The following is a 24973-nucleotide window of genomic DNA, read 5'->3' on the forward strand; positions in this document are numbered from 1 at the left end:
ATCTGACTTAATTTCCAAGAGTCAAATGCATCTATTATAAGTGGGAATTCTTTTTAGTTTTTATAATTAGCCACAGAAGCATTTTAACTCATAGAGGTCATGAGAAGCTGTTTTCTGGTTTAGGTTGTTTGTTTGTTTTAAATTCTGATGTTTGTGATCAAACCTGGGACATCATGCATGTTTATCAAGCAAGCACCAGGCTTACACAGCTGGCACTCACTGAGTCATCTCCCCAGACTCCATTTATGAGAGTTAAGGAAACGATTTCTAATGGAAAACAATTAACTTAACAGCTAGTGTTATATGTTATTGTCTATTTTAAACTAGTCAGATGCTAGTAGTTAAGTCATAACTCCTAAGGAGTTTGAAGTCTAAGGATGAATTTTAAAACTCATAATACTAAATTAATTAGTGCCATGAAAATCTAGGTACTGCTCAAATTTTCACCAGATTCTGACAGTCTATTTCAATATAGAAATTTAATGGTAAAATAGTCTTGCCACTGTTTTTTTTTTAGACAAAATTAAACTTTCATAACCCAGTCTTATAGTATTTGTATTGTTTGGCGCATACTTCATTTTGCTTATTAACAATTCTTATTCTGCCATTGTTAGCATTAGCCTCACATTTTAAAGGTAAGATAGTGGTTAGAAACTTAGAAGAGTTCAGAAAGTGATTTTTTTTCTAACCAATAGGAACATCCCAAAGTAAAACAAGATCTTCATTACTATCATATTTTATAATTATGTGAAAAGCCTGTTTAAGACAAGAATCCTAAAGATGGAAGGGATTTAGAAATTTTATTTTCTTATTATTGAATTGACTTTGGTTCTTTTTTAAAAATTATTTATTTTCATTTTCTTTTCATTGGTGTCTTGTCTACATGTAGGTGTATGTGAGGGTGTCAGATTGTGAAGTTACTGATAGTTGTGAGCTGCCATGTGGGTGCTGGGATTTGAACCTGAGTCTTCTGGAAGAGCAGACAGTGCTCTTAACCACTGAGCCATTCCTCCAGCCCCTTGACTTTTGTTTTTATCTAATTTTGCTGCTACCTTTCTTAAATGTATGCCACCATAGTGGAATATATCCAGTGATTATCACAGGAGCCTCTGTGAATTCATCTTGCATGTAGATTCTTGATTATACTGTTGATTGGATACGAAAAATAAATCTGGGGACTTGGGAGGTGGCTCAGTGGCTAAGAACACTTGTTATACAAGCATAAAGACCGGAGTTTGGATCTCCAGCATCCACATTAAAGCAGAGTGTGGCTGTACACATATGTAACCCTAGTTCTGTGGCCAGTGGAGACAGGAACATTGCTGGAGATTTCTGGCCAGTAATCTTAGCCAAAAAAAAGAATAAAGAATAAAGAAAAAAGTACACTCCAGGTTCAGTTAGAGATCCTATCTAATGGAGACAGGCAGATAATAACACAGCAGAACATCCAGTGTTGTCCTCTGGCTTCCACAGGATAATGCAGACATGTGCAACTACCTACTTATATGCATGTGTGTATGCCTGCATACACACATACATATACATGATATGAGATTAAATATAATAAATGAGATTCTGGATTGACTAAGATTTGGAATTATTTATAGAATTTGATAGACTTCTTTGACTTGTTCTGTACTTTTAAATTATACTTCATAGTAGGGTGTGGTGGCACAACACTCAGTAGGCAGAGGCAGGCAGATGTGAGCCCAAGGCTAGAACTACTTGGTGAGTTCTGAGATAACCAGGGCTACATAGAGAGACACTGTCTCAAAAAACAAAGACAAACAAAATTATAATTCATGCTATACTTTAGGAATATCTGCTAGGAATTGAAACACAATCCTGTTTATTTTATTTAAAGTGTACACAGTGGAAATCCTCAAGCCCACAAACAAGATGAATCAGCTTGGAAACCTAAGTTAGCAGGGCCCGGGCAACAAGAGGTAAGTATTGGATCTTATTTATCTTTTAATTAGAATAATTGCACATTATTTTGGAATTTACTGTTTTTATAGGTAGAACACCTTATCTACCCATTTATTTTATTCATTCATTCATTCAAAAGGAAGCTGTAGGCTAATAAGCCTTTTATAATTAGGAAGGTGTGTACTAGTCAAGAATGGTACCTTAAAAGTACAAATTATAAGATAGTAGTTGCTAAGGCAAAAAAGGACAGTTTGTTGAGGTGATTTTGGTGTGACCTGTGGTACTGAAGGGTGACCTAGCTCACTATGGAGAAGAATGGTATAGACTTAACTTGGACCCTTATCTGTTGTTCACAATAATGAGTATGGGTTCTTTTTGGTCCTCCCTGTTACTTCTGCTAATAGACAGGGCATAGGGCACGGTGGGGTGGAGGGAAGTTTCCAGACACTCATGAGCCCTCTTTCATTGGCATCTTCTCCCAAATTACAAAAACAAAACATTGTTGTGTTATTTGTTTTATCATTTGGTCAAGCAGGTTGCCAGACCGGCCCATAAAAAGAAAGCTCGAATGGCGCGGACGCGCTCCGATTTCTTGACTAGAGGTACTTTTGCCGAAGGGGAGGGGGATACAGAGGAAGATGATTACGATGACATTATTGAGCCCCTTCTCTCCCTTGACCAAGCTTCTCACTCTGAGCTAGGGCCTGTATCCAGCCTGGGTCAGGCCTCTCACAGTGACTCCGAAATGGTAATTTTTACAGCAATAAGAAAAAACAGCAAGCACATCTGCTCGGAGTAGTCTTTGCTAATCTAAAGCTAACCTTCACAGCTTTTTTCCATATAATGGCTTGTACATGAGAAGCCTCAGGACACAGCAACAAAAGCTAAGTCTAATTTAATAGAACTCAAATAAGGGGCACTTTAGTTGTATCTATCAAATGATAAATTAGGCAAAATTGAGATTATCTAAATTAGCACTGATGTAGAAATGTTGACTCTCTTACCTTTAAAGGTCTAGAGTAGGAATCATAAGTTTTTAATTTTAATTTTTATAAAGGACCAGATAATAAATATTTTAGACTTTGTAGATCTTGGTTTTAGTTTCTTGAAGCTACTTAATCTTGACCACTACCACGTGAAAGCAATAATAGATAATAAGATGAAAATGGGCATGGCATTTTAATAAATATGCAGAACTAGGCAATGGGCTTTATTTGACTTACTGGTCAGAGCTTTCTGACCTAGTATATAGAGTAAGATAACTGTTAAATAAACTCATACTTTAACTGAAAGACTATTCCCTTATAAATTAGGGGTAGGGGAAGCTTTACAGTTCCTATCTTCTCCTTTCTGGTAAGAAATAGAAAAGAAACATGAATTTTGTATAATGAAAGTGGGCATGGTGGAACACAGTTATCTCAAGGTCAAGGCCAGCTTGAACTATACAGTGAGACCATGTCTCTCAAAGACTAAGATGGATATGATCACACGTTTAGAAGGCTGGGGAAGGAGGATTGCCAAATTTTGGTACCAACATGCACTACATAGTTGAAGGCCAAGCTAGATTAGAAAGCAAAGCCCTATCAAAAACACTAACAGAATCAAGCATATACATGCAAACCTGATCTCTAACACAGTACAGACTATATAATTTAATGAGCAAAATGTGTTATCCTGGGCCAAGCCAGCCATATAGGTTATGTATAGTATGAATTTGTTTTAAACAGAAATTAAAACATTTCAGTTGAGTTTTTAAAAACCTGTACTTATTTTGGCTAAGAATATAACTTTATTATTATCTGAACTAAAATTAGGGCACCATATTACATGTACTTGCAGTTATCTTAGGGTAAAGAGTTTAATTCTTGGGGCCAAGATAGTTGCTTAGGAGGTAAAGTGCTTGCTGTTCAAGGTCCTGAGTTTAGACTCCTAGTACCCAATGTAAAAGCCAACCATGCTGGTATGAGCCCTTAATCTCAGAGCTAGATAGAGATAGAAGAATTACAGGGGTCCTGTGGTTAGTCAGCTTTACCAAATGGTCAAGCTCCAGATTCAGTGAGAGACTCTAAAAAAAAAACGAGATAGCCGGGCATTGTGACATGTGCCTTTAATCCTAGCGCTTGGCATTTTAGTGGCAGAGGCCACTTTGGTCTACATATTGTCAGGCCAGGCTATCCAGGTTACATAGTGAGAAAAAGAGTGATAGAAGAAGACACACAGACACACGCACACACACTTTATTCTATTATTGTTCTAGGAAATGACAGTATAGAGACCCTAATTAAGTCTATTAGGAACTAAAACAACTGTGATTGATGAAATAGTTATTTCCCTATATAAATTGGCCCTCTAATCTTTAATGTCTGTTTACTGTAGAAGAGTCTTACGATGATCTTTGAGTCATTACATATTTGAGGGTTAAACTGTTATGTTTCAATTATATTTAGATCCAGTTAGAATTTTTCTATATTTCTCAAATGTTCTGATTGTATTCATCTCTTATGAAAGGCTAGATTCAGTTTTTAAGTAATAATGTTGGTATTCTGTGGAGGACAAAACCAAAAAAATGCAGGGCATGCTCCCTGATAAAACAAAATAAGTTATAGACCTGAAAATTGTAGAAGTTGGAAATGATCTGTACTCCTAATGTATGTAAATAGAGCTCAGATCTCTTTTTTTTTTCCATTTTTATTAGGTATTTAGCTCATTTACATTTCCAATGCTATACCAAAAGTCCCCCATACCCACCCACCCCCACTCCCGTACCCACCCACTCCCCCTATTTGGCCCTGGCATTCCCCTGTACTGGGGCATATAAAGTTGGCGTGTCCAATGGGCCTCTCTTTCCAGTGATGGCCGACTAGGCCATCTTTTGATACATATGGAGCTAGAGTCAAGAGCTCCGGGGTACTGGTTAGTTCATAATGTTGTTCCACCTATAGGGTTGCAGATCCCTTTAGCTCCTTGGGTACTTTCTCTAGCTCCTCCATTGGGAGCCCTGTGATTCATCCATTGAGCTCAGATCTCTTGACAGTAGGATTAAGTAACTTATGAAAGTGCCCTGGGGCTGGTGAGATGGCTCAGTGGGTAAGAGCACCTGACTGCTCTTCCGAAGGTCCGGAGTTCAAATCCCAGCAACCACATGGTGGCTCACAACCATCTGTAATGAGATCTGACTCCCTCTTCTGGAGTGTCTGAAGACAGCTACAGTGTACTTACATATAACCAATAAATAAATCTAAAAAAAATTGCTTTAAAATAAAAAAAAAAGAAAGTGCCCTATACTTGAGTTATAATAATGAATATGTATATACAGTGAACAATATATATATATATATGTATTAGTTAAAATTTTATATGTAACAAACAAATCTTACTGAAAAATTATGTTCTCTAGTCTGTATAGGTTTATTGTTTATGGAAGAACTTAGCACTTTATAACTGCTGCTCTGTTCCTGAGAGTTTCTTGTGTAACAATCCTTAGTCTTTTCAGTGGTAGAATACTATTCACACTGGGAACTCTCGCTGGGATCAACCAGGAAGTTAGGCTTTCTGCTTGGAGCTTTTAGCTCCTTTTGGTGTTGTAGCCTCTGTTCACCTGCTTGACAGTCACTGCATGCCCGTAGTTGTAGAGCACCTTCCTGCACAGTGTGTCGGTCACCTCTAGCTCTCTTACTCTCCTGATTAGCCTATTTTAGGAACAGGTGGTGGTGCTGGTTTCTGGTGGATGCTTGCATGAGGAAGCTTTGCTTTGTAGAATAAGCTAGTAGATATTTACTGGAGTGGGGGTGTAGAGGGAAGGGAAGAAATGGTTTTAAAATGTGTTTTTCTGATGCTTCTGAAAATGTGTCATATTCTAACTATGATACTGTGATGGTGAATCTTACTGTTTAGTTTATAAGGCAAATGTATTGCATTCTTAAAATGCTTGTTTTTTAAAAGTGGATTTGTGTTTATTGGGTGCATGAATTTCTAAAAAATGGATTTTTTTTCCTTGGGTAGAATGGTGCTGTCACCAATATTTGCTGACTGGGGAGCATGGTATGAGTTCTTAGCAGAAATGGCCATCTGCTATTTTAGTTTTAAATTCACCAATCTTACAGGATTAAAACCAATTGCAAATTAATCACCTAAAGGGAATTTGAAATAATCACTACATCTGAAGATGGTTAATTAATAATCATTGATGTTGTAGGAGAGTGTAGGCAAGAGTTATAATTTCCCACTGCTGTGACTTTTATACTTTTTTGAAAGCTTATATTTCATTGGATATTTTCTTTATTTACATTTCAACTGTTATCCCCATTCCTGGTTTCCCCTCCGACAAACACCCTCCCCTTTGTGTTTACCTTTGATCTACAAATTTCTTTGCTTAGATGAAGCTCTTCTAGCAGTCAGTAGTTACTCAGGAAGGACATAAAATGCTGTTAAGTCATATCTCAGTTATGGAAATCTAGAACACTGCTAACTTACCTAACTTTTTTTCTGTAGCCTTGATATTTTAGGAACCATCTTGACTACATTAAATCCATGATTTAGGTGCTATAGAAATGGCTCAGTGGTTAAGAGCACTGATTGCTCTTGTACCTATGTGGCAGTTTGCAACCATCCAGGCAATCCTACAGTTATACATTGTCATGCATACAAGCAAAACTTTCATATACATAAAGTAATAAAATATTTAATGTATCTATGATTTATATTTTAAGTCAGTGGTTCATGATTGCTATGCCTATTTGAAAATGCTGTTTTATAGATATCTTTATGTAGTATTGTCTTTGCCAATTCTAATTCTCTTTTATGTGTGATTTATTTGATCTTTTGGTTTGGAATGATCACTTTTGTTTCAGGTGTAGGATATGATTTCAAGTTGATCATTTTAGATTAGTGATCCACTATACCTACTAGAATCTGTATGTAAATTCTTGTCTTAGTTTTGTCTTTGGAGAAGTTATCTTTATATTTACTATTATTTTGTTTCTTGTTTGTAGTGACTTTTGTTTGTCTTTGTCTTGTCTCTGACAATTTTTGCTTTTATATCCTTTAGTAGTTCCCAATTAAAATTTTGTGTTTTTCTTTCCCTCTTTGGTACCTTATACATTATTTTCAAGTTAATTTTACTTTATTGATTGCATTTGTTTTTTGATAGTTGATACATGTTTATTCAAAGTACCTACCTTTACTTATCTCTCCCCCTCTTCCACTTCCGTTCTCACCTTCTTCCTTATAGACTCCTTTCCTACATTCACTTTGTTTTGTTTTGTTTTGTTTTGTGCCCACTGATCTTAACAAACCATGTAGCCCCAAGTTTGGAACTATTTTGTACACTACTAAAGACAATGACTGTTCCTTTCTTAGAACCTATCAGTTGCCAGTGGTTCATCATGGAGGGAGTGAGCCCCATGAGCCCCTCCCATCTAAGATTGGTGGTTGACAGGCTCAGTGTAGGCAACTCCTGCTACCTTAAGATCATGTTTGCAGTTGTGGCATGCTTTGAAGAGAGTGTTTTATAGCCCTCCCCTCCTTATGCTATGCTCCTCCCTTTTTAGATGCTCCATGAACCTTAGATGGGATGGTAAAAATGTCCTGTTCAGGGTTGAGCTGTCAACTATCATTTATTCTATGCCTCTTGAGTGGCAAGGAGACTCTTTAATCACTGCTGTTCACTGCAAAGAGAAGCCTCTCTGATTAAGGATGAGAATAGCATTTGTCTATGGAAATAAACATAAATACTGAGAATATAGTTGAGTGCCTTGCCAGTTTACTTGAAAGACAGTAATGAGGTCTTCACTTACCTGTGACCTCAGCCATTTCTTTTTCTTTTTCTTTTCTTTTTTTTTTTTTTTTTTTGAGACAGGTTTTTTATTATATAGATAGTGCTGTATTGTAGCTTTCTAGACCAGGTTGGCCTTAAACTCACAGAGATCCTCTTGCCTCTGCCTCCCAGCCATGGGTTCTTGACCAGATTTACAGTATCAGATATATACTTTCTCCCATGGAGCAGCAAGCTGTTCCCCTGCTAACTACCTTTCATAATGTTAGAAGGTGCTGTGTATACTGCAGGGGTAGATACAGCATCAACAGTCTTACCCAGCTGGAAACCCTAAGAACTTAAATACCAGTGGCAGAAAGAATGTACCCATTGGTGTAATACTGACACACCTGTTCTAGGTTGTAATGACTAAATTGTTTGATTCTTATTTTGGTTCTAACTTAATACTCTATTTCTTAATTATTGTACCTTTGTATAGGAGTTGTATGTTTTAATTTATTCATTTTGTACATTTGGATTGGTTTATAAGATTAAAAAATTATGAATGTCTTCTCTATCAGTGTAACAAAATACAGTTTCTTTATGGAAAGCCTGTTCTCTTTTGGTGATCAAGCAATGTTTCATTCCCCTTTCTCTTTTAACATTTTGATTCTGGATTTTTGAGCTTTTTATATTTATAATATAGTCTCCAAAAAGAATTTTTCCTTATCCTTTTACAAATTTACCTTCCTCTAGAAGCAATGGCTTTAGCAATTTCAAGTCTTTTATTTTCTGAGGCAGAAGTTTCACTCTGTAATGAAGTCTGGTCCAAATTCACAGCAGTTTTTCAGTGTTAACCTTTCAAAAACTGGGATTTCAGGTATGAGCTACTTATGTTCAGCTTCTCTTTTGTGTTTCATGCTTCAGGTAGGCCTTTTCTTTCTGCCATTTACTTTCAGTCAATCATAAGGCCACTTCCAGTTTTACCCTTTGTTCTTCTACACAGTTTCCTTAGACTAACTTTATTCTTGATAAAAGTTTATGCTGGGATTATGTTTCACTATGTGTCTGCAAGTGATTTGAAGTTTGCATGTACTCTTATTTTCAGTTGTCTACTAGGTTTTGTTATTTTCTTGTTTGATAGTTTTTCAGAATGTCACTATGTATTTAAGCTACTTGGGGAGTTTATAGTTTGAATATCTTAAGTATTCCTTTTTCCCCCCTCTAAGCAATTTACTTGTTTGGGAATATAGGGTTATTTTGTCTTGTTGAGTTTCCTCTACATTGCTAGTATTTACTAATTGCAACCTTGTGCCATCATTTAAAATAGCATTTACCAGATATCAGAAATATAAGAGGGGAGCAGGAGTAGTGCACATCTCTAACCCTAGCAGTCGGGAAGCAGAGGCAGCTAGATCTTTGTGAGTTCCAGGCCAGCCTGCCCTATGTAGAGTGTTCCATGCCAGCAAGGACTGCATAGTGATACCCTGACTTAAAACAATGAAGCTAGGAAGTAGTTCTTGTACTGATCTTGCAGAGGACCCATGTTCAGGCCCTAATACCTATGCCAGGCCACTCTCCACTGATTCTACCTACAGTTCCAGGAACATGTGACACATTGCCACCCCCTGTACAAACCTATGCTCACACACATGCAATTAAAAAATGAAAATGAAAAAAAAAAGATTAGGAGTATGAATATGCAGGCATCTTCTAGGGCCAGCACCAACAGTAGCTTGGTGGATTTGGCTTCCATATAAAAGGCCTTTGTGGTAGTAGAGCTCCACCCTCTCAAAAGGATTTGATGCTTTAGCAGCCACTGGCCCAGTTGGAGTCCACCTTGATGAAGTCTCTAGGCAGTTATTTAATTTTTTAAATTTATGGCAACATTCTGGGACACTTCCTCTTCTTATTTCTTCTGCAGAGAAAGAAAGATACTTAGCTAGGCTTATATATAGTTCATATATCAGAAGAATTGCTTTCTCAATTCAAAGTATAGTTCTGATCTGGTGTGATTTCCTAGCACAAAATTCATGATTCCCAAGATCCTCCTAGAGCATGGAGCACAGTCACCACACCCTTACCGAATCATCATACAGGTGTCTTTAGGAACAGCAACTCTTTTCAGTACCCTACTGTTTTGTGTGTGTGAATTTGAGTATTCATACATGAGTGCATGTCTGTGCACTCGCATAGAGCTTAACCATTAATTTTTGGTGTTGCTCTTCAGTTACAGTCTACATTAGTTTTTGTGTGAAAGAGACTTTTATTGGAGTAGAAATTCAACAATTTGGTCAGGCCCAGCAAACACCAGGGATCAGCCTGTTTCTGCCTTCCCACTGCTAGAATTTTAAGTAGGCACCACCTTACTTGGTAATCCATCACCACCACCACCCACCACCACCATCATCAAATATTTGTGTTCTGGGGCTAGAGCTCAGGCCTTCATGCTCTCATGCTTGTCTAACACTTTATGGACTGGGGATCTGTAAGGTTTATACTTTTTTATTTTCTTCCTGAAATCTTGATTTGCTTTCAGTATCTTGATTCACCTTCAGTATCTGTATCCCATAATCAGTCATCTTCAGCTTTTTTTTCAGTAGCTATGCCAACATGCATATTCTGTGTTCTAAACAAGGATAAACAGTAAGCTTGCTGATTGGCAGTCTCAATGAATTTGAACCAAAAATAATGCCTCCACTTTTTTTCCCCTGGGGGAAAAAGTATGTGTACACACAAATGTGAGAGATAAATGCCCATGTAAATCTAGTTAGAATAATATCTGACTTTAATGTTTTTCTGAGGAATATAGTTTATAGATAATGAATATATCCTTTTGAATCACATTAAGTGCTACATCTTTTATCCTTCTAAAATTGAATGTATTATTGTATTGTTATTGACTTGATAATTGATTTATTAGCTGTTTATAAATGAGGTCTAGTACATACAGTGACACATACAGATCATCATTTGACAGTTTGCTCTTTGAGAAGTATGTATACAACTATGAAACCTATGTTTCAAGTGTCAATATTTCTGTAACATCAACAATTTCCTCATGTTTCTACTCAAATTCCTCCTTCACTTCATAGAACTTCATAGAAATGTAATTAGACAATATGTAGAAGGAAGATTTTTTTTTTTTTTTTGGTTTTTTTTTTTTTTGGTTTTTCGAGACAGGGTTTCTGTGTGTAGCCCTGGCTGTCCTGGAACTCACTCTGTAGACCAGGCTGGCCTCAAACTCAGAAATCCACCTGCCTCTGCCTCCCAAGTGCTGGGATTAAAGGTGTGTGCCACCACCTCCCGGCTTGGAAGAATTATTTTTTAAAATGTATATTGAGGTGGTATCTCTGGAAGTTTGAGTCTTTTTACATAAATTTTTGTTTTCTATTTCCCCTTTTCATCTATGTAAAGTTCAATTATAAGTACTATTTTACTATCCTTCTAATTGAATAATTCAGTCATTGTAAATGGCTTGATTTTTTTCTTCTTGTTAAATATATATTCCTATCTTTTATTTTTCTTTTTAAAATTATATAGTTTACATTGTGAAATTTTTCTGGTTAGTTGAAGAATTTTTTTCCTTCCTAATTAACTTTCTGTATACTATGGTTTTCTGGTAATATTCCAGATCTGGAATACAACTGTTTTGGGAACAGTTGCCAAAAGAATTAATTGCCAAAAGAAATTGAAGTGGTAGTTTGATAAAAATTGTTTATAATTTAGAACATAAGTGATGTTTTGGTTTTCTTTTGTGTAGCCTAGTTCTTTTAAACTTTGAATGGATATAAAAATAATCTATAACCCATAAAAAGAATAACCTCAAGGAACCAAAAAAAAATAAGAGAGAGATACAGAACATACTAATCAGTGTTGTGTTATTTCTCAGATTTGGATTCTTTTGAGTTTGTGAATGGTCTTGACTGTTTCCCTGACTTCCTGATGAGATACTTGCTGAATTGCCAGGAATTGTGAACTGATGATTACTAAGTTGTAAGTCAGTCATGCTATCATATATTTACCTGATTTTAAGCCTTTGCCATGTGTAATTCCTACAGACATCACAACGATTTTCTTCAGTTGATGAGCAAGCAAAGCTCCATAAGGCTATGTCTCAAGGAGAGATTACAAAATTGGCAGTAAGACAGAAGGCTTCAGATTTGGACATAAGGTATGTATGAGGTATATAAAGAAATAGAAGTTTCTTTGTTTCAGTTTTTAAAAGATTATTTAACTTTATAGGCAACAGTGTTTTGCCTGAATGTGTGTTTCTATGAGGGTGTCAGATTCTCCTGGAACTGGTGATTTAGATAGCTGTGAGCTGCCATGTGGGTGCTAGGCAACAAACCTGGCTTCTCTGGAAGAGCAGCCAATGCTGTCAACAGCTGAGCCATTTCTCCAGCCCTAAGTAATATAATAATTTCAATGATTTTATTTAATAATTTATATACTAAATTTTAAGCAATTTGCTTTTAAGAAAAACATTTTACAGTCTATGTCCCTTTATTTCTCTTTGTACACTTAAGTCTTAAGTTTATAGGCCATGGGCTTTAGCACCTAACCTTTCTGTTTGTTCTTATACAGTGTATTTCTCTTGGTAGAGCAGTGGTGCTTCAGCTATTTTGTGGGTTTTGTTTTGTTTTGTTTTCCTGATCATTTCCCATCACCTGTTTAAGGGGGCTGTCTCCTAGAGTGCTTAATAGGCTCAGTTCTTAGATCATCTCTCTTTACAAGAATCTTCCCTTATCCTGCTTGTTTATAATGGTGCCCATGGCATGCTGGGTGATATGTACAGTTCTTGTTTTGTAAATGAATTCCACTTGTGAGGCATTCTTTTCTTAACAGTGCTCACTCCCCTGATGTCTGCATCAATATCCTTTATAGATTTGCATGTATGTGGCCAAAGGAATACCTTCATGTTTCCTTAAAGGCATAGAGAACAGGTAATAGGTGCCACTCCTTTTTCCCTTTGTGTTTTATCACTTTGGCAAGTTACTGGAAGATGGCTGTTATGGCCGAAGTGCTTTTGCTTTAATTTTTAAGAAGTAATACTATAGCTAAGTACATTACTATGCTGACACACATACACACACACACTGAACTTTGTCTTCTTATGTGGATAACTATGACTTGGGGGAGGTTTCTTAATCATTATGTGATCTATTATTGTGAAAGGTGAGGGAAATTGATATTTTTCAGTTTTAAGCTTGTAGTATATGTAATATACTCTGTACTAAATTGCTTTAGGAAAATACTTTTGAGTACAGGACAGCCAGCCACAGCTGGCTCAAAACCTCCACCCATCCGTTCATCCAAGAAAAGCGAGAAAAGAAAAATACTTTCAGAAAATAATTTTGTTTTCTTTAAGTTGCTTGTGGGGGAGCTGGGGTGAAGCTGCAGCAGAGTGTTTGATGAAGAGTGAGGGACTAAAAGAGTTTAGGGTTGAAGAGATGCCTTAGCAGTTACAAGTACTTACTGCTTTTTCAGAGGACCTGTTCAGTTCTCAGCACCCCTAAGATGGCTCACAATTGTTTGTTACTTTAATTTGAGACTCGAATGCCCTATTCTGGCCTCCAAGGACACTAGGCATTCTGGTGGTGCATATACATACATGACAGGCTTTTAAAACATCCCTAACACTGTGAAGGGAACAGACATCGAAGCATCACTAGAGCTGGCTAGTCACTAGTCAAGGAACTAGAGAGTGGTAGAGCAGGTAAAATCCTCCTTTGGCCTCTAGTACACATAGGGATGTTTATCAGTATGCATAGGTGTGTGTATACACCCAAACACACATAGAAAGTTCATGTAATTTTTATTTTTGAATAAATATCTTTTAAAAATTATATAAGCATTTGGACCCTTAGTGAAGATATTAAGGTATATTAAAAATATTTTTTCTTTTTTAATTGTAGACTACTTTTTATAAACTTAAAGAAATTTACAAGGGACTTAAATCTAGAAAAGATTATACTACAAGTCAGAATTGAAAAAGAAGATATGTATATAATAATATAATAGACTAAAGGACATATAATTGGAGATAGTTATATAAATTTAATTTCCAATTTATTTGCCCAAATGACCAATCCCATAAATGATGAAACAAAAGAGACAAAATCAAAATGTAAATATCTTAATAGATGAGAGAAGTCTGAAAACTAACCAAGTATGTAAAACTGAGAAAGACACATGCAGCCAACTGGCCCTCTCTATTCTTAGCAGAAAATAATAAACTAAGGACACATGCTCCACTATGTTCATAGCAGCCTTATTTATAATAGCCAGAAGCTGGAAAGAACCCAGATGTCCCTCAACAGAGGAATGAATACAGAAAATGTGGTACACTTACACAATGGAGTACTACTCAGTTATTAAAAACAATGAATTTATGAAATTCTTGGACAAGTGGATGTAACTGGAGGATATCATCCTGAGTGAGGTAACCCAGTCACAAAAGAAGTCACTTGATATGCACTCACAGATAAGTGGATATTAGCCCAGAAACCTAGAATACCCAAGGTACAACATCTAAAACACAAGAAAATCAAGAAGGAAGACCAACGTGTGGATACTTCATTCCTCCCTAGAATAGGGAATAAAATATCCATGGAAGGAGTTGCAGAGACAAAGTTTGGAGCTAAGATGAAAGGATGGACCATCCAGAGACTACCCCACCTGGGGATCCATCCCATAATCAGCCACCAAACACAGACACTATTGCATACGCCAGCAAGATTTTGCTGATACAAATACAGAAGTGGATGCTCACAATCATCTATAGGATGGAACACAGGGCCCCCAATGTAGGAGCAAGAGAAAGTACCCAAGAGCTGAAGGGGTCTGCAACCCTATAGGTGGAACAACACTATGAATTAATCAGTACCCCCAGAGCTCGTGTCTCCAGCTGCATATGTAGCAGAAGATGGCCTAGTTGGCCGTCATTGAGAAGGGAGGCCCCTTGGTCTAGTAAACTTTATATGCCCCAATACAGGGGAGTGCCAGGGCCAAGAAGTAGGAGTGAGTGGGTAGGGGAGGAGGGCGGGGGGAGGGCATAGGAGACTTTTGGGATAGCATTTGAAATGTAAATGAAGAAAATATCTAATAAAAAATTTAAAAAATAATAAACTTATTTTCAGGGAAAGATAAAAATGAAGATCTCTAGACTTAACTTTATATCCAGTATACACCACACACAAACACATATACACAAGACAGGATTTCTGTGTAGCCCTGGATGTCTTGGAACTTGCTCTTTAAACCAGCCTAACTTCAAATTCACAGAGATCCACCTCCTTTTACTTTCCGAGCACTGAGGTTAAAGGCGTGTACTACCATCGCCTGGCAAGTTTACCAATATTTTTAAGGTGTGGACCACATTTTTAAATTAATTAATTTTTTACTTATTCACTGTCTTTCCCCCCACCCCCCCACCCCTATCACCCTCTCCCACAATCCTTCCCCCATTCCTCCTTTCCTTCTCCTCTGAGCAGGTGGGGCCTCTCCTTCATTATTCCTCCCACCCTGGCACTTAAAATTTCTGTGAAGCTAGGTACTTTCTCTCCCACTGAGGCCAGACAAGGAAGCCCAACTAGAAGAATGTATCCCTCATATAGGCAACAGCTTTTGTGATAGTCCCCACTCCAGTTGTATTGGGCCTTTTCTTTTTTTAATATGCGTGTACAATGTAAATGCATGAGTGTACTGGTATATGTGTGCAGGAGCATGTATGTAGAGATCAAAGGTCAACCTCATTCAGTTGCTGGCCACCGTTTTGTTTTGTAAGACAGGGCTCTTAATGAGTTCTTGGGCTTTGTGGTTTGGTTTGGCTAGGGTGACTAGCCAGCAGCTAGCTCCAGAAATCTACCTGTCTCCAACCTTTCTAGTACTAGAATTATCAGCCTGCTGTACCATAACCATAGGCTCTGGGGACTAAACTCATGCTTTCATTTTGTGTAGCACTTTACTATTAACCTATCCCTGGTATTTACTTATTTTTTAAATGAATTTTACACTTTAAATGCTTATGCCTCTCCGCTCTTTTCCTTTGCTCAGTTAATACATTTTTTTTATATACCCTTTGAGTAGATAGTTCAAAGAATCTTTGGGAATTTGTTCATCTATTGAGGAAAGATTAGAAGAGATTTCCTTGCAAAATTCCCCAGCCAGGTAACCCTATAAGGAAGACTGTAGTTTATGAGCTCAGCTAGTACCCACTGGAGCTTCTAAGCAACTCTTTAAACCCAACATAGTGTAGCACACTTACTTCCCAGCCTAATGGCACAGACCATTAATCCCAGTTGTTTGAAGATGAAGTAGGATGAACACAAGCTCAAGGCATGCCTGAACCGCCTGAACCTATAGAGTTTAAGGTCAGCAATGGATGCTGTCTCAAAATAAAAGAACAAAAGGAGGACAGAGGTGGAGCTCAGTGTTGCATTAGTTACTTTCTGTTGCTGTGGTAAGACACCATGATCAAGGCAGTTTATGGAAGGAAAAGATTATGTTGGTTTATAGTTCCATAGGGATAAGAGTCCATCATGGAAGGGAAAAGAGACATGGCAGCTCGATCAGAAAAGTTCTTACTCATATCTTTAACAGCAAGCAGAAAGCAGTGAATGGATAGGTGAAGTGGTGTAAAACTATAAACAAAGTTTTCTTTATTGTAAGTTACATGTGAGATATAAAAATGAAATGATGGCAGTTTGCTGTCAGTAAGCTTAAGCTAGAATCTTTGTTACATTGCTTTGAGGCTGCTTTATCAAAGGATTTAAAATTTCAGGGTCTTTAATTTTATATTCAACATGAGTTGGGATTGTGGCTCCGAAGTAGAGTATTGCCTAACACGTGTCCAGCATGTGTCCTGCCCCCAAACACACCAAAGTTAAAATAGAAAACTACATAAAAAGTATGTAAAAGCTTAAAGGAGGATACACAAGTATTACAGTGACATCTGATTTCCATCTTATCTTTATTTTGTTTTAAAAACAGACCCCAGAGAGCGAAGATGAGATTCTGGGCCAAAGGGAAACAAGGAGAGAAGAAGACAACTAGAGTAAAACCTGCTTCCCAGTCGGAGATCTCATCATTCTTTCCTGGCCCAGATGTGACACCTGCTCATCCATTTTCTGACGGTAAAAATGGACAAAGGGTGGAGCTTCTTCATGTGTTACTCTTTCTGAACTGTACTGTGCCTCTCTTCTTCTGAATGACATTCCAATTGGAATGATATTTTCATAAGATAGGACTAAGACAAGAACATGTAACAAAGAACAATGAAGCATAGAACAGTGATATATAAGCACTTCAGAGATGATGAATCTTGGGCTAGCCCTTTTTTTTAATTAGATATTTTCTTCATTTACATTTCAAATGCTATCCTGAAAGTCCCCTATAACCTCTCCCCGCCCTGCTCCCCAACCCACCCACTCCTGCTTCCTGTCCCTGACATTCCCCTGTACTGAGGCATATAATCTTCACAAGACCAAGGGCCACTCCTCCCAGTAATGGCTGACTAGGCCATCTTCTGCTACATATGCAGCTAGAGACACAAGCTCTGGGGGTACTGGTTAGTTCATATTGTTGTTCCTCCTATAGAGTTGCAGACCCCTTTAGCTCCTTGGGTACTTTCTCTAGCTCCTCCATTGGGGGCCCTGTGTTCCATCCAATAGATGACTATGAGCATCCACTTCTGTATTTGCCAGGGACTGGCAAAGCCTCACAGGAGACAGCTATATTAGGGCCCTTTCAGCAAAATCTTGCTGGCATATGCAATAGTGTCTGCATTTGGTGGCTGATTATGGGATGGATCCCTGGGTGTGGCAGTCTCTGGATGGCCCTTCCTTCCGTCTCAGCTCCAAACTTTGTCTCTGTAACTCACTCCATGGGTATTTTGTTCCCCATTCTAAGGAGGAACGAAGTATCCACACTTTGGTCTTCCTTCTTCTTGAGTTTGATGTGTTTTGCAAATTGTATCTTGGGTATTCTAAGTTTCTGGGCTAATGTCCACATATCAGTGAGTGCATATCATGTGAGTTCTTTTGTGATTGGGTTACCTCACTAAGGATGATATCCTCCAGATCCATCCATTTGCCTAAGAATTTCATAAATTTATTGCTTTAATGAAAGCATTCCTAAGAGGAAAACTCATAGCTTTGAGTGCCTCCAAAAAGAAACTAGAGAGAGCATACATTAGCAGCTTGACAGCACACCTAAAAATTCTAGAACAAAAGGAAGCAAATTCACCCAAGAGGAGTACACTGCAGGAAATAATCAAACTCAGGGCTGAAATCAACCAAGTGGAAACAAAAAAAACTATACAAAGAATCATCCAAACCAGGAGCTGGTTCTTTGAGAAAATCAACAAGATAGATAAACCCTTAGCCAGACTAACTAGAGGGCACAGGGACAGTATCTTAATTAACAAAATCAGAAATGAACAGGGAGACATAACAGAAACCATGGAAATTTAAAAAATCATCAGATCCTACTACAAAATCTTATACTCAAAAAGATTGGAAAATCTGGATGCAATGGACAATTTTCTAGACAGATACCAGGTGCCAAAGTTAAAACAGGATCAGATAAACCATCTAAACAGATCCATTACCTCCTAAAGAAAGAGAAGCAGTCATTAATAGTCTCCCAACCAAAAAAAGCTCAGGACCAGATGGGTTTAGTGCAGAGTTCTATTAGACCTTCAAAGAAGACCTAATTCCAATTCTCCTCAAACTATTCCACAAAATAGAAACAGAAAATACTCTACCCTATTCATTCTATAAAGTCTTTTTCTAAATTGTAAAGGTTTGGCCTTGATTCATTTATTTAATAAATATGTAATATTCATAATAATTCATAACATTAGCTCATTGTTTAGTGCTATGTAAAACCATAATAAACATGTTATATATATTAAATCTATTGATTTTAAGAACAATTTTTCTGGTATTAGTACAATTATTATTCATGGTATAATGATGAGAATATCAAAGTATAAGAAGTTATCTATTTACACAGACTGAAATAAGAAGACCTAAGATTTGGATTTGAGTTCAAGCATTTAAACTCCAGACTTGACATTGGTTTTTATTATTGTCTGTTTTGTTTTGTTTTTTGGGTTTTTTTCCTCTGTTTGTTTTAAGGTAAGGTCTCTCTGTAGCTTTGGCTGTCTTGGAATTTTCTTTTTTTTTTAATTTTTATTGATTCTTTGTGAGTTCTATATCATGCATCCCAGTCTCGCTCATCTCTCCATCCCCTCATATCTGCCATTTGCCCTTGCAACCTTCCCCCTACCCCAAATTAAAAAAAAAAACATGTAAACAAATGAACAAAACAAAAGCATAGACAGTATCTCATCATGGATGCTGTAGTGTGTCACAGTGTGTCCTACATTATATCCTTCAGTCCATACATCTTCACTTGCAAATGTTTGTTGCAGTGAATCATTTCTTTGCTTCATGGTCTCTGGCTTCTGTGACACCATCAATATATATTGGATCAACACCGGGACTCCTCCTGGTTACCCTGTTGTTGCTGTGTGTCATGGAGATCTGCAGCTTTAGATCACCAGTACTGCCCTTTTACACATCCCATCCATGTGTAGATGGTATAGATTTTAGGGTGGGCCAACTCAAGAGTGTAGTATCTGGGCCTGGGTGGTAGCTGAGTTGGTCAGGGTGTTGGCTCCCCCTTATCCACACTGCCAGGATCAGCTCTCCAGCACTGCTCTTGCTAGACCACCCAGTGCTGTGATCATCAGGAGGCAGGGTCAGTGCTCCTGCTCTTATGTTCTCAGGGCCTGCTCAGCCACACCCACATCTCCAGCTCTAGTGTGCCACCCAGTGAAGGTGTGGGGTCCACTCTCACAAGTGCTACAGTTTATGAGGGGCTGGGACAACTCTCCTGCCTCACACCCTCAGGGCTGGCTCACCTGAATGAGCCTTCACCACCAGGGCCAGCTCCACTGTGTTTCACAGGCAAGGTGCAGGGCCTGTTCTCCTGAGTTCCACGGGGCTAGCTCTCCTGACTTGTTTGTTTCTTTTCCTTCCTCCATCCCTCCCTTCCTTTCTTAAAACAAAGTCAGACTGTATCCCAAACTGGCCTTGAATTTGAGACAATCCTGCCATGGCTTCCTGAGTGCTGAGATTGTGTGCATGAGCTACCTTGCTTGGTGCAGAGCCTCCATCTGAGCCACTGTAATACACATCAACTATTTACTTTGTTAGTTACCTTCCTCATTGCTATGGCAAAATACTTCATGCAATTTTAAAATGGAAGAGTTTATTCTGGTTTATAGTTTCAGGGCTTTGCAAGTCTAATCTGTTTCTGGACTGTAATGGTCTGCATAGAATTTTATATACTAGTGTGAAGAAATACAAAAAAAAAGTGGTGCTTTTCTCTGTAATATACATTACCTGCCCAGTTCCCTTTTAATGCAGTCTGGGACCCTAGCTCATGGAATGGTAACTACCTATATTTAATTGGATAGTGGTCCTCCTACTCAACCTAATCTCAGTAATCCCTCCCAGTCATGCGCAGAGATGCTCTCCAAAGTTATTTTAGATCCTGTCAAGTTCACAATATCAACTGTTACATCTACTGCACATTAATGTCTTGTATTTCATAAGGTAGCCATTCTTTTAACTTTTAAAATGTACCACTCAAGAGAAGCAATTAGCACTTGAAGAAAATGGTAGAGATGAAATTAACCCCTCAATTTGTATATTGTGGCTTTGTTCTGGTCAACTAATAAAATGCTACAGATAAAAAAAAAATTCTGTGGTTATCTAACCCTAATCTAACTATGAGATTGGAAAAACTTAAATGTTCCCAATTGTATTACTCAAGTGTTCATTTTCTTAATATCTTCTCAAATTGACAATGATCATTCTAAATTTATCATTTTCAGTAATTATAGTCTAATATAATTTCCAAAAAAGAGTGATAAGGTTCATTATTTGAAAATATACATTTTAAGCAGATATAAGGACCTTCATAAAAATTAGGATTACTGCTTTTTAATTTTTGTTTGAATAAAAATCTAGTAAGATAGCCTTTGTTTTTAATGCTAAACTGAGATTACAACTTATTGAATAAAATTATAAGAAGGATAATGACTTTGTAAAAGGAAGTAACTACTTAGTAAGTTAAAACGAAGTCAGTTTATATCAATATTCTCCTCAGGCTTCAGATAGGGCTTTGCAAGTCTAATCTAGTTCTGTTCTAAATTTTAATGGTTTACATAGAATTTTATTCTCTAGTGTGAACAAATATAAAACATTGTACTTTTCTCTGTAATATATACTACCTGTTTACTCCCCAAATTCTATGAGAATTAAGACAGTTTTAAGGAATATGTATAAGAAAACACTAAATAAAATATTAGAGCAAAAGCAATCCAGGTGAGCAACTTGACTCCCTAACAAGTTGTTAACTATCAACAGACTATATTGCTGATATGTTCATGGTTTTACACTACAGTAAAAATTGTACTTATCAAATTCTCCTTTTTGGTTGCTTAGACTTACATATAACTGGACATTCTTTCAAACAAGTGTAACACAGTTGCAACTAAATGAGCAGTATAATATAGCTAGTTTGTTGCTTATTCTTCTTGTTCATCTTTGGGACTGAGGTTTTTACAATAAGGTTGGAGATTTTCAATTTTTTTTTTACTAAGTATATCTTTTTACTTATTACTTACCCTATTTTGAATTGTAGAGTTAACTCAGTACCACCCAACACCTCCTTTGAGTCCAGAACTGCCTGGGAGTTGTCGAAAAGAGTTCAAAGAGAATAAGGAACCTTCTCCAAAGGCAAAGCGCAAGAGAGGTGTAAAAATCAGCAGTGTGGCCTTGGACTCTATGCATTGGCAAAATGACTCTGTCCAAATCATAGCAAGTGCCAGTGATTTAAAAAGTATGGATGAGTTTCTTCTGAAAAAGGTACAGTTTGCTTGCTGAGATTTGATTAAAGAATATTTATTATAGGATATGCTGTTACAGTAAGAGAGGCTAAAACTTCTTCAGTAACTCAAGCAATGGGTTTGTTATCAAAAGCTTATATAGTAGGACACTCAAAGTGAGACAGGATTTTAGCCACCTCTATGATTTCTTAAGTGTCCAATATGAAGGTGAGGCTGTAGCTGATCTGTCAACTGTAGTGTCAAAATGTTAGAAGAGAAATTAGATGTGATAAAGTGCACTCTCCTTTTCTTAGGTCCTGTAATGTCCAGTGGCTTGTACTTTTAGAATATTGCTTAAGAGACATTTCAGCCTTTGCATTTGCATCTTTTTGATGAGTAATTGTGTATAACAACCTTTTCTGTGGTTGGTCCCTAGATGAATGACCTAGATAATGAAGACAGCAAGAAGGATACATTAGTGGATGTTGTATTTAAAAAAGCCCTGAAAGAATTTCGGCAGAATATCTTCAGCTCTTATTCATCTGCATTGGCGGTAAGCTTAGGCCATGTTAGGAGATAGAGTATAGCATGGTTTGTAGTTTTAATAATCTATAAAGCTAGACTCAAGGGAACATTTTTTAGGACTTAATTATTGTATTACTTCAACTGTTAGGTCTTTTACTGATACTTAATAGGTTTATCCTGCCTATACTTTATACTATGATGGGATTTTGCAAATGCTAGATAATGCCTTGAGTTGGCTCATTATAAGCTATATTAAGATTGTAATCTATATTCCCCAGTACAAGTTGAATTAGTCTTTAAAGAGTATTTCCATAAAACTTAACAGTTTTTTTCTTCTCCTTAGATGGATGATGGGAAAAGCATCCGCTATAAAGACCTATATGCGCTATTTGAACAGATTCTGGAAAAAACCATGAGATTGGAGCAACGTGATTGGAATGAATCTCCAGTGAGAGTTTGGGTTAACACTTTTAAGGTGTTTTTAGATGAATACATGAATGAATTCAAGACTTTGGATAGCACAGCCCCAAAGGTAATTTGAGTTAGAATTATAGAAGTACTAAATAAATTATGAATTCTTTGTAAGGAATCTGCCTAAGAAACATTTTTTTTAAATTAGTATTAGTATATTTTACTTGTGCAAAGTAGGTTTCATTATGATTTTTCTACATCTTTACAATGTATTTTTGATTATGCTGTTCATGGTGACACATTCTAGTAGTCAAAATACTGTAGAGGATGTGGTAGGAGGGTCATAGTTCAACACCAGCCTAGACTGTGACTGAGAGTTAAAACAGTGTATTTCAGGAAAATATCGCAGAGACCATACCAATTTATCATTAATTTAGATCCTCTAAACTCTGTTCTAATAATTTTTCCATGTATTTTTTCTGAACTTGCTGCATTGGACATGTCCTTCACAATTAAAACATAATAGTGTGCCCTCAATATTACACTTCTAGTTTTAATGGAGATTAATATATAAATTGACTTCTGAAAAATAATGGTTAAAGATCAAATGAATTATATATCACTTAGCTTTTACCTAAGAACCTACAAATTAGATCTCTCTTGAATTAGTTTTTGGGAAAAATGTGTTTCCTGGGAAATATAAACATCAGCAATCTTAACCTTCACTTTTTGGTTAAGAGCTGGGAATTTTACTGCTTGATATTTAATTAAATTTTGCTTTAAAGCTATCAAACATTTTGTAGTTGGGTAGGAGTTAGGAACATACTTACTTAACTTACTGAAGTGCTTGACAAATATTTATAAAGCCCAGATCTGAGTACCATATAAAATGTGGTGGTCCACATCACCATCCCAGCACTCTGGAAGTAGAGGCAGAATGATCAGTTCAGGCTCATCCTTGGCAACACAGTGAGTTTGAGGCCAGTCTGGAAAACAATATATACTTTTGACTTGAGTGTGGAGGCACATATTATAGTGTTTCATTTAGAACTGACATTTAAAAGGTAATCAGTCTCTAAATCTGATAAAGATTTACTTCAGCTCTGCACAGTTCCTCTTGAAGAATAAAGAACTTTTTATTATCTGTTGAAGCTGTTCAAACATTTTCAAAGAAGAGAATATGTTAGTCTTTGTAATCTTAAATTATGTTTCTCCTTACCTCCTTCCAGGTGCTTAAAACAGAAAGAAAGAAAAGGAGGAAAAAGGAAACCGATTTGGTAAGTTACATCATTGGTATAACACTTTCTAGCTCAGTAGGTTGAAGTAGATCTTTTGTTCCCATGGATAGATTTAGTAGCAAGTTTACCAGATCCCAGGACATACTCACATGCCTTTAACAAAGTTAGAATGACAGTGGACCTGAAATATCATGAATACCTACTTTCAAAGTAGTTTTCTAAAATGGAATTTCTCAAAATAGTGTAAATAACTGTTTCTAACATGTTTACTATTTCTATGGTTTAGCTCTTTGTGAACATCTCATGAAAATGGAATTGTATAATTTCTTGTTTTTGCTTATGGTTTCTTACCGTGATGTTCTTGAGATTCATCCATAATGTTGTCTCAGTAGTCAGCTACATTGAGTATTCAGTAGAATTACGTACCACTTTGGATTATGCTGAGGACCTTGGCCATGCTAGGTAATTATTCTCTCACTGAGTTGTAGCCCTAACCTTTTCCTTCACAATTTATTTACTGTTTGATGGGATTTGGGATTGGTTTATGGACATATGCTATGATTTGTCTTTTGCATAATAATCTTCGACGTATAATTTTGGATCATATGATTTTAAGTTTAGCTAAAATTTCAGAGTCTGCTAACATGTTTTCCAAATAAGAAATGCTACCTACAATGCTGATAGAGTTCTAATCTCAACTTTTTTTTTACCATCCTACGTTACTGTGTGTCTTTTTGTTGCAGACATTCTTTTGGTTGTGTAACCCTATTGTGATTTTAATTTGTATTCCCCTCATGTCTAATGATGTTTAACATTTTTTCATGTGTCTGATAGTTATTTATACTTCATCGATGGGATATTCAGCGTTTAGTTATTTTTAAGTTGTTTTTCCTGATTTAGTTAATAACCTTAACATATTAGAATGGTGCTGAGAAAGCTGGTGTGCTACATGTGAAGAATGAAACTATATTCTTATCTCTGTCCACATAAAGGTCAACTCCAGATGAATCAAAGACCTTAGCATTAGGCCTGATACTTCTCGAGAATAAAGTTGAGACAACACTTCAAGATGTGGGCATAGGAAAAAAAAAATCAACAATTGACAGAATCTTGTGAAATTGAAAAGTTTCTGTGTTGCAAGAAAACAAATATCCCAGAGAAAAAGTGTTCTGGACATAGAGTTCTCAGTAGAAATTCAAATGAGCAATAGAT

The 24973-nt window shown here is 36.8% G+C and overlaps 1 protein-coding gene and 1 long non-coding RNA gene across 14 annotated transcripts in view; one reads left to right on the forward strand and one right to left on the reverse strand.

The window, feature by feature from the left end:
• Myo9a (myosin IXa) overlaps nt 1–24973 on the forward strand; it is a 178019-nt gene that overhangs the window by 121890 nt on the left and 31156 nt on the right. For 6 of the 13 annotated variants that reach the window (XM_006511209.4, XM_006511210.3, XM_006511215.3 and 3 more), the window contains 8 exons: nt 1865–1946; nt 2462–2677; nt 11743–11855; nt 16676–16818; nt 21404–21627; nt 22024–22140; nt 22456–22644; nt 23753–23800. In XM_006511209.4, coding sequence (XP_006511272.1) covers nt 1865–1946; nt 2462–2677; nt 11743–11855; nt 16676–16818; nt 21404–21627; nt 22024–22140; nt 22456–22644; nt 23753–23800 — 1132 coding nt within the window. Of the gene's footprint in view, nt 1–1864; nt 1947–2461; nt 2678–11742; nt 11856–16675; nt 16819–21403; nt 21628–22023; nt 22141–22455; nt 22645–23752; nt 23801–24973 lie in introns of those variants that run through there. The other 7 variants (XM_017313399.2, XM_006511220.3, XM_006511216.3 and 4 more) reach the window with 3 other exon arrangements.
• The window catches only part of Gm20275 (predicted gene, 20275), a 114787-nt gene that overhangs the window by 46486 nt on the left and 43328 nt on the right, over nt 1–24973 (reverse strand). The gene's annotated exons all lie outside the window — the stretch shown is intronic.

The sequence above is a fragment of the Mus musculus genome, chromosome 9 (assembly GCF_000001635.26).
Source record: "Mus musculus strain C57BL/6J chromosome 9, GRCm38.p6 C57BL/6J".
Lineage (NCBI taxonomy): Eukaryota > Metazoa > Chordata > Mammalia > Rodentia > Muridae > Mus > Mus musculus.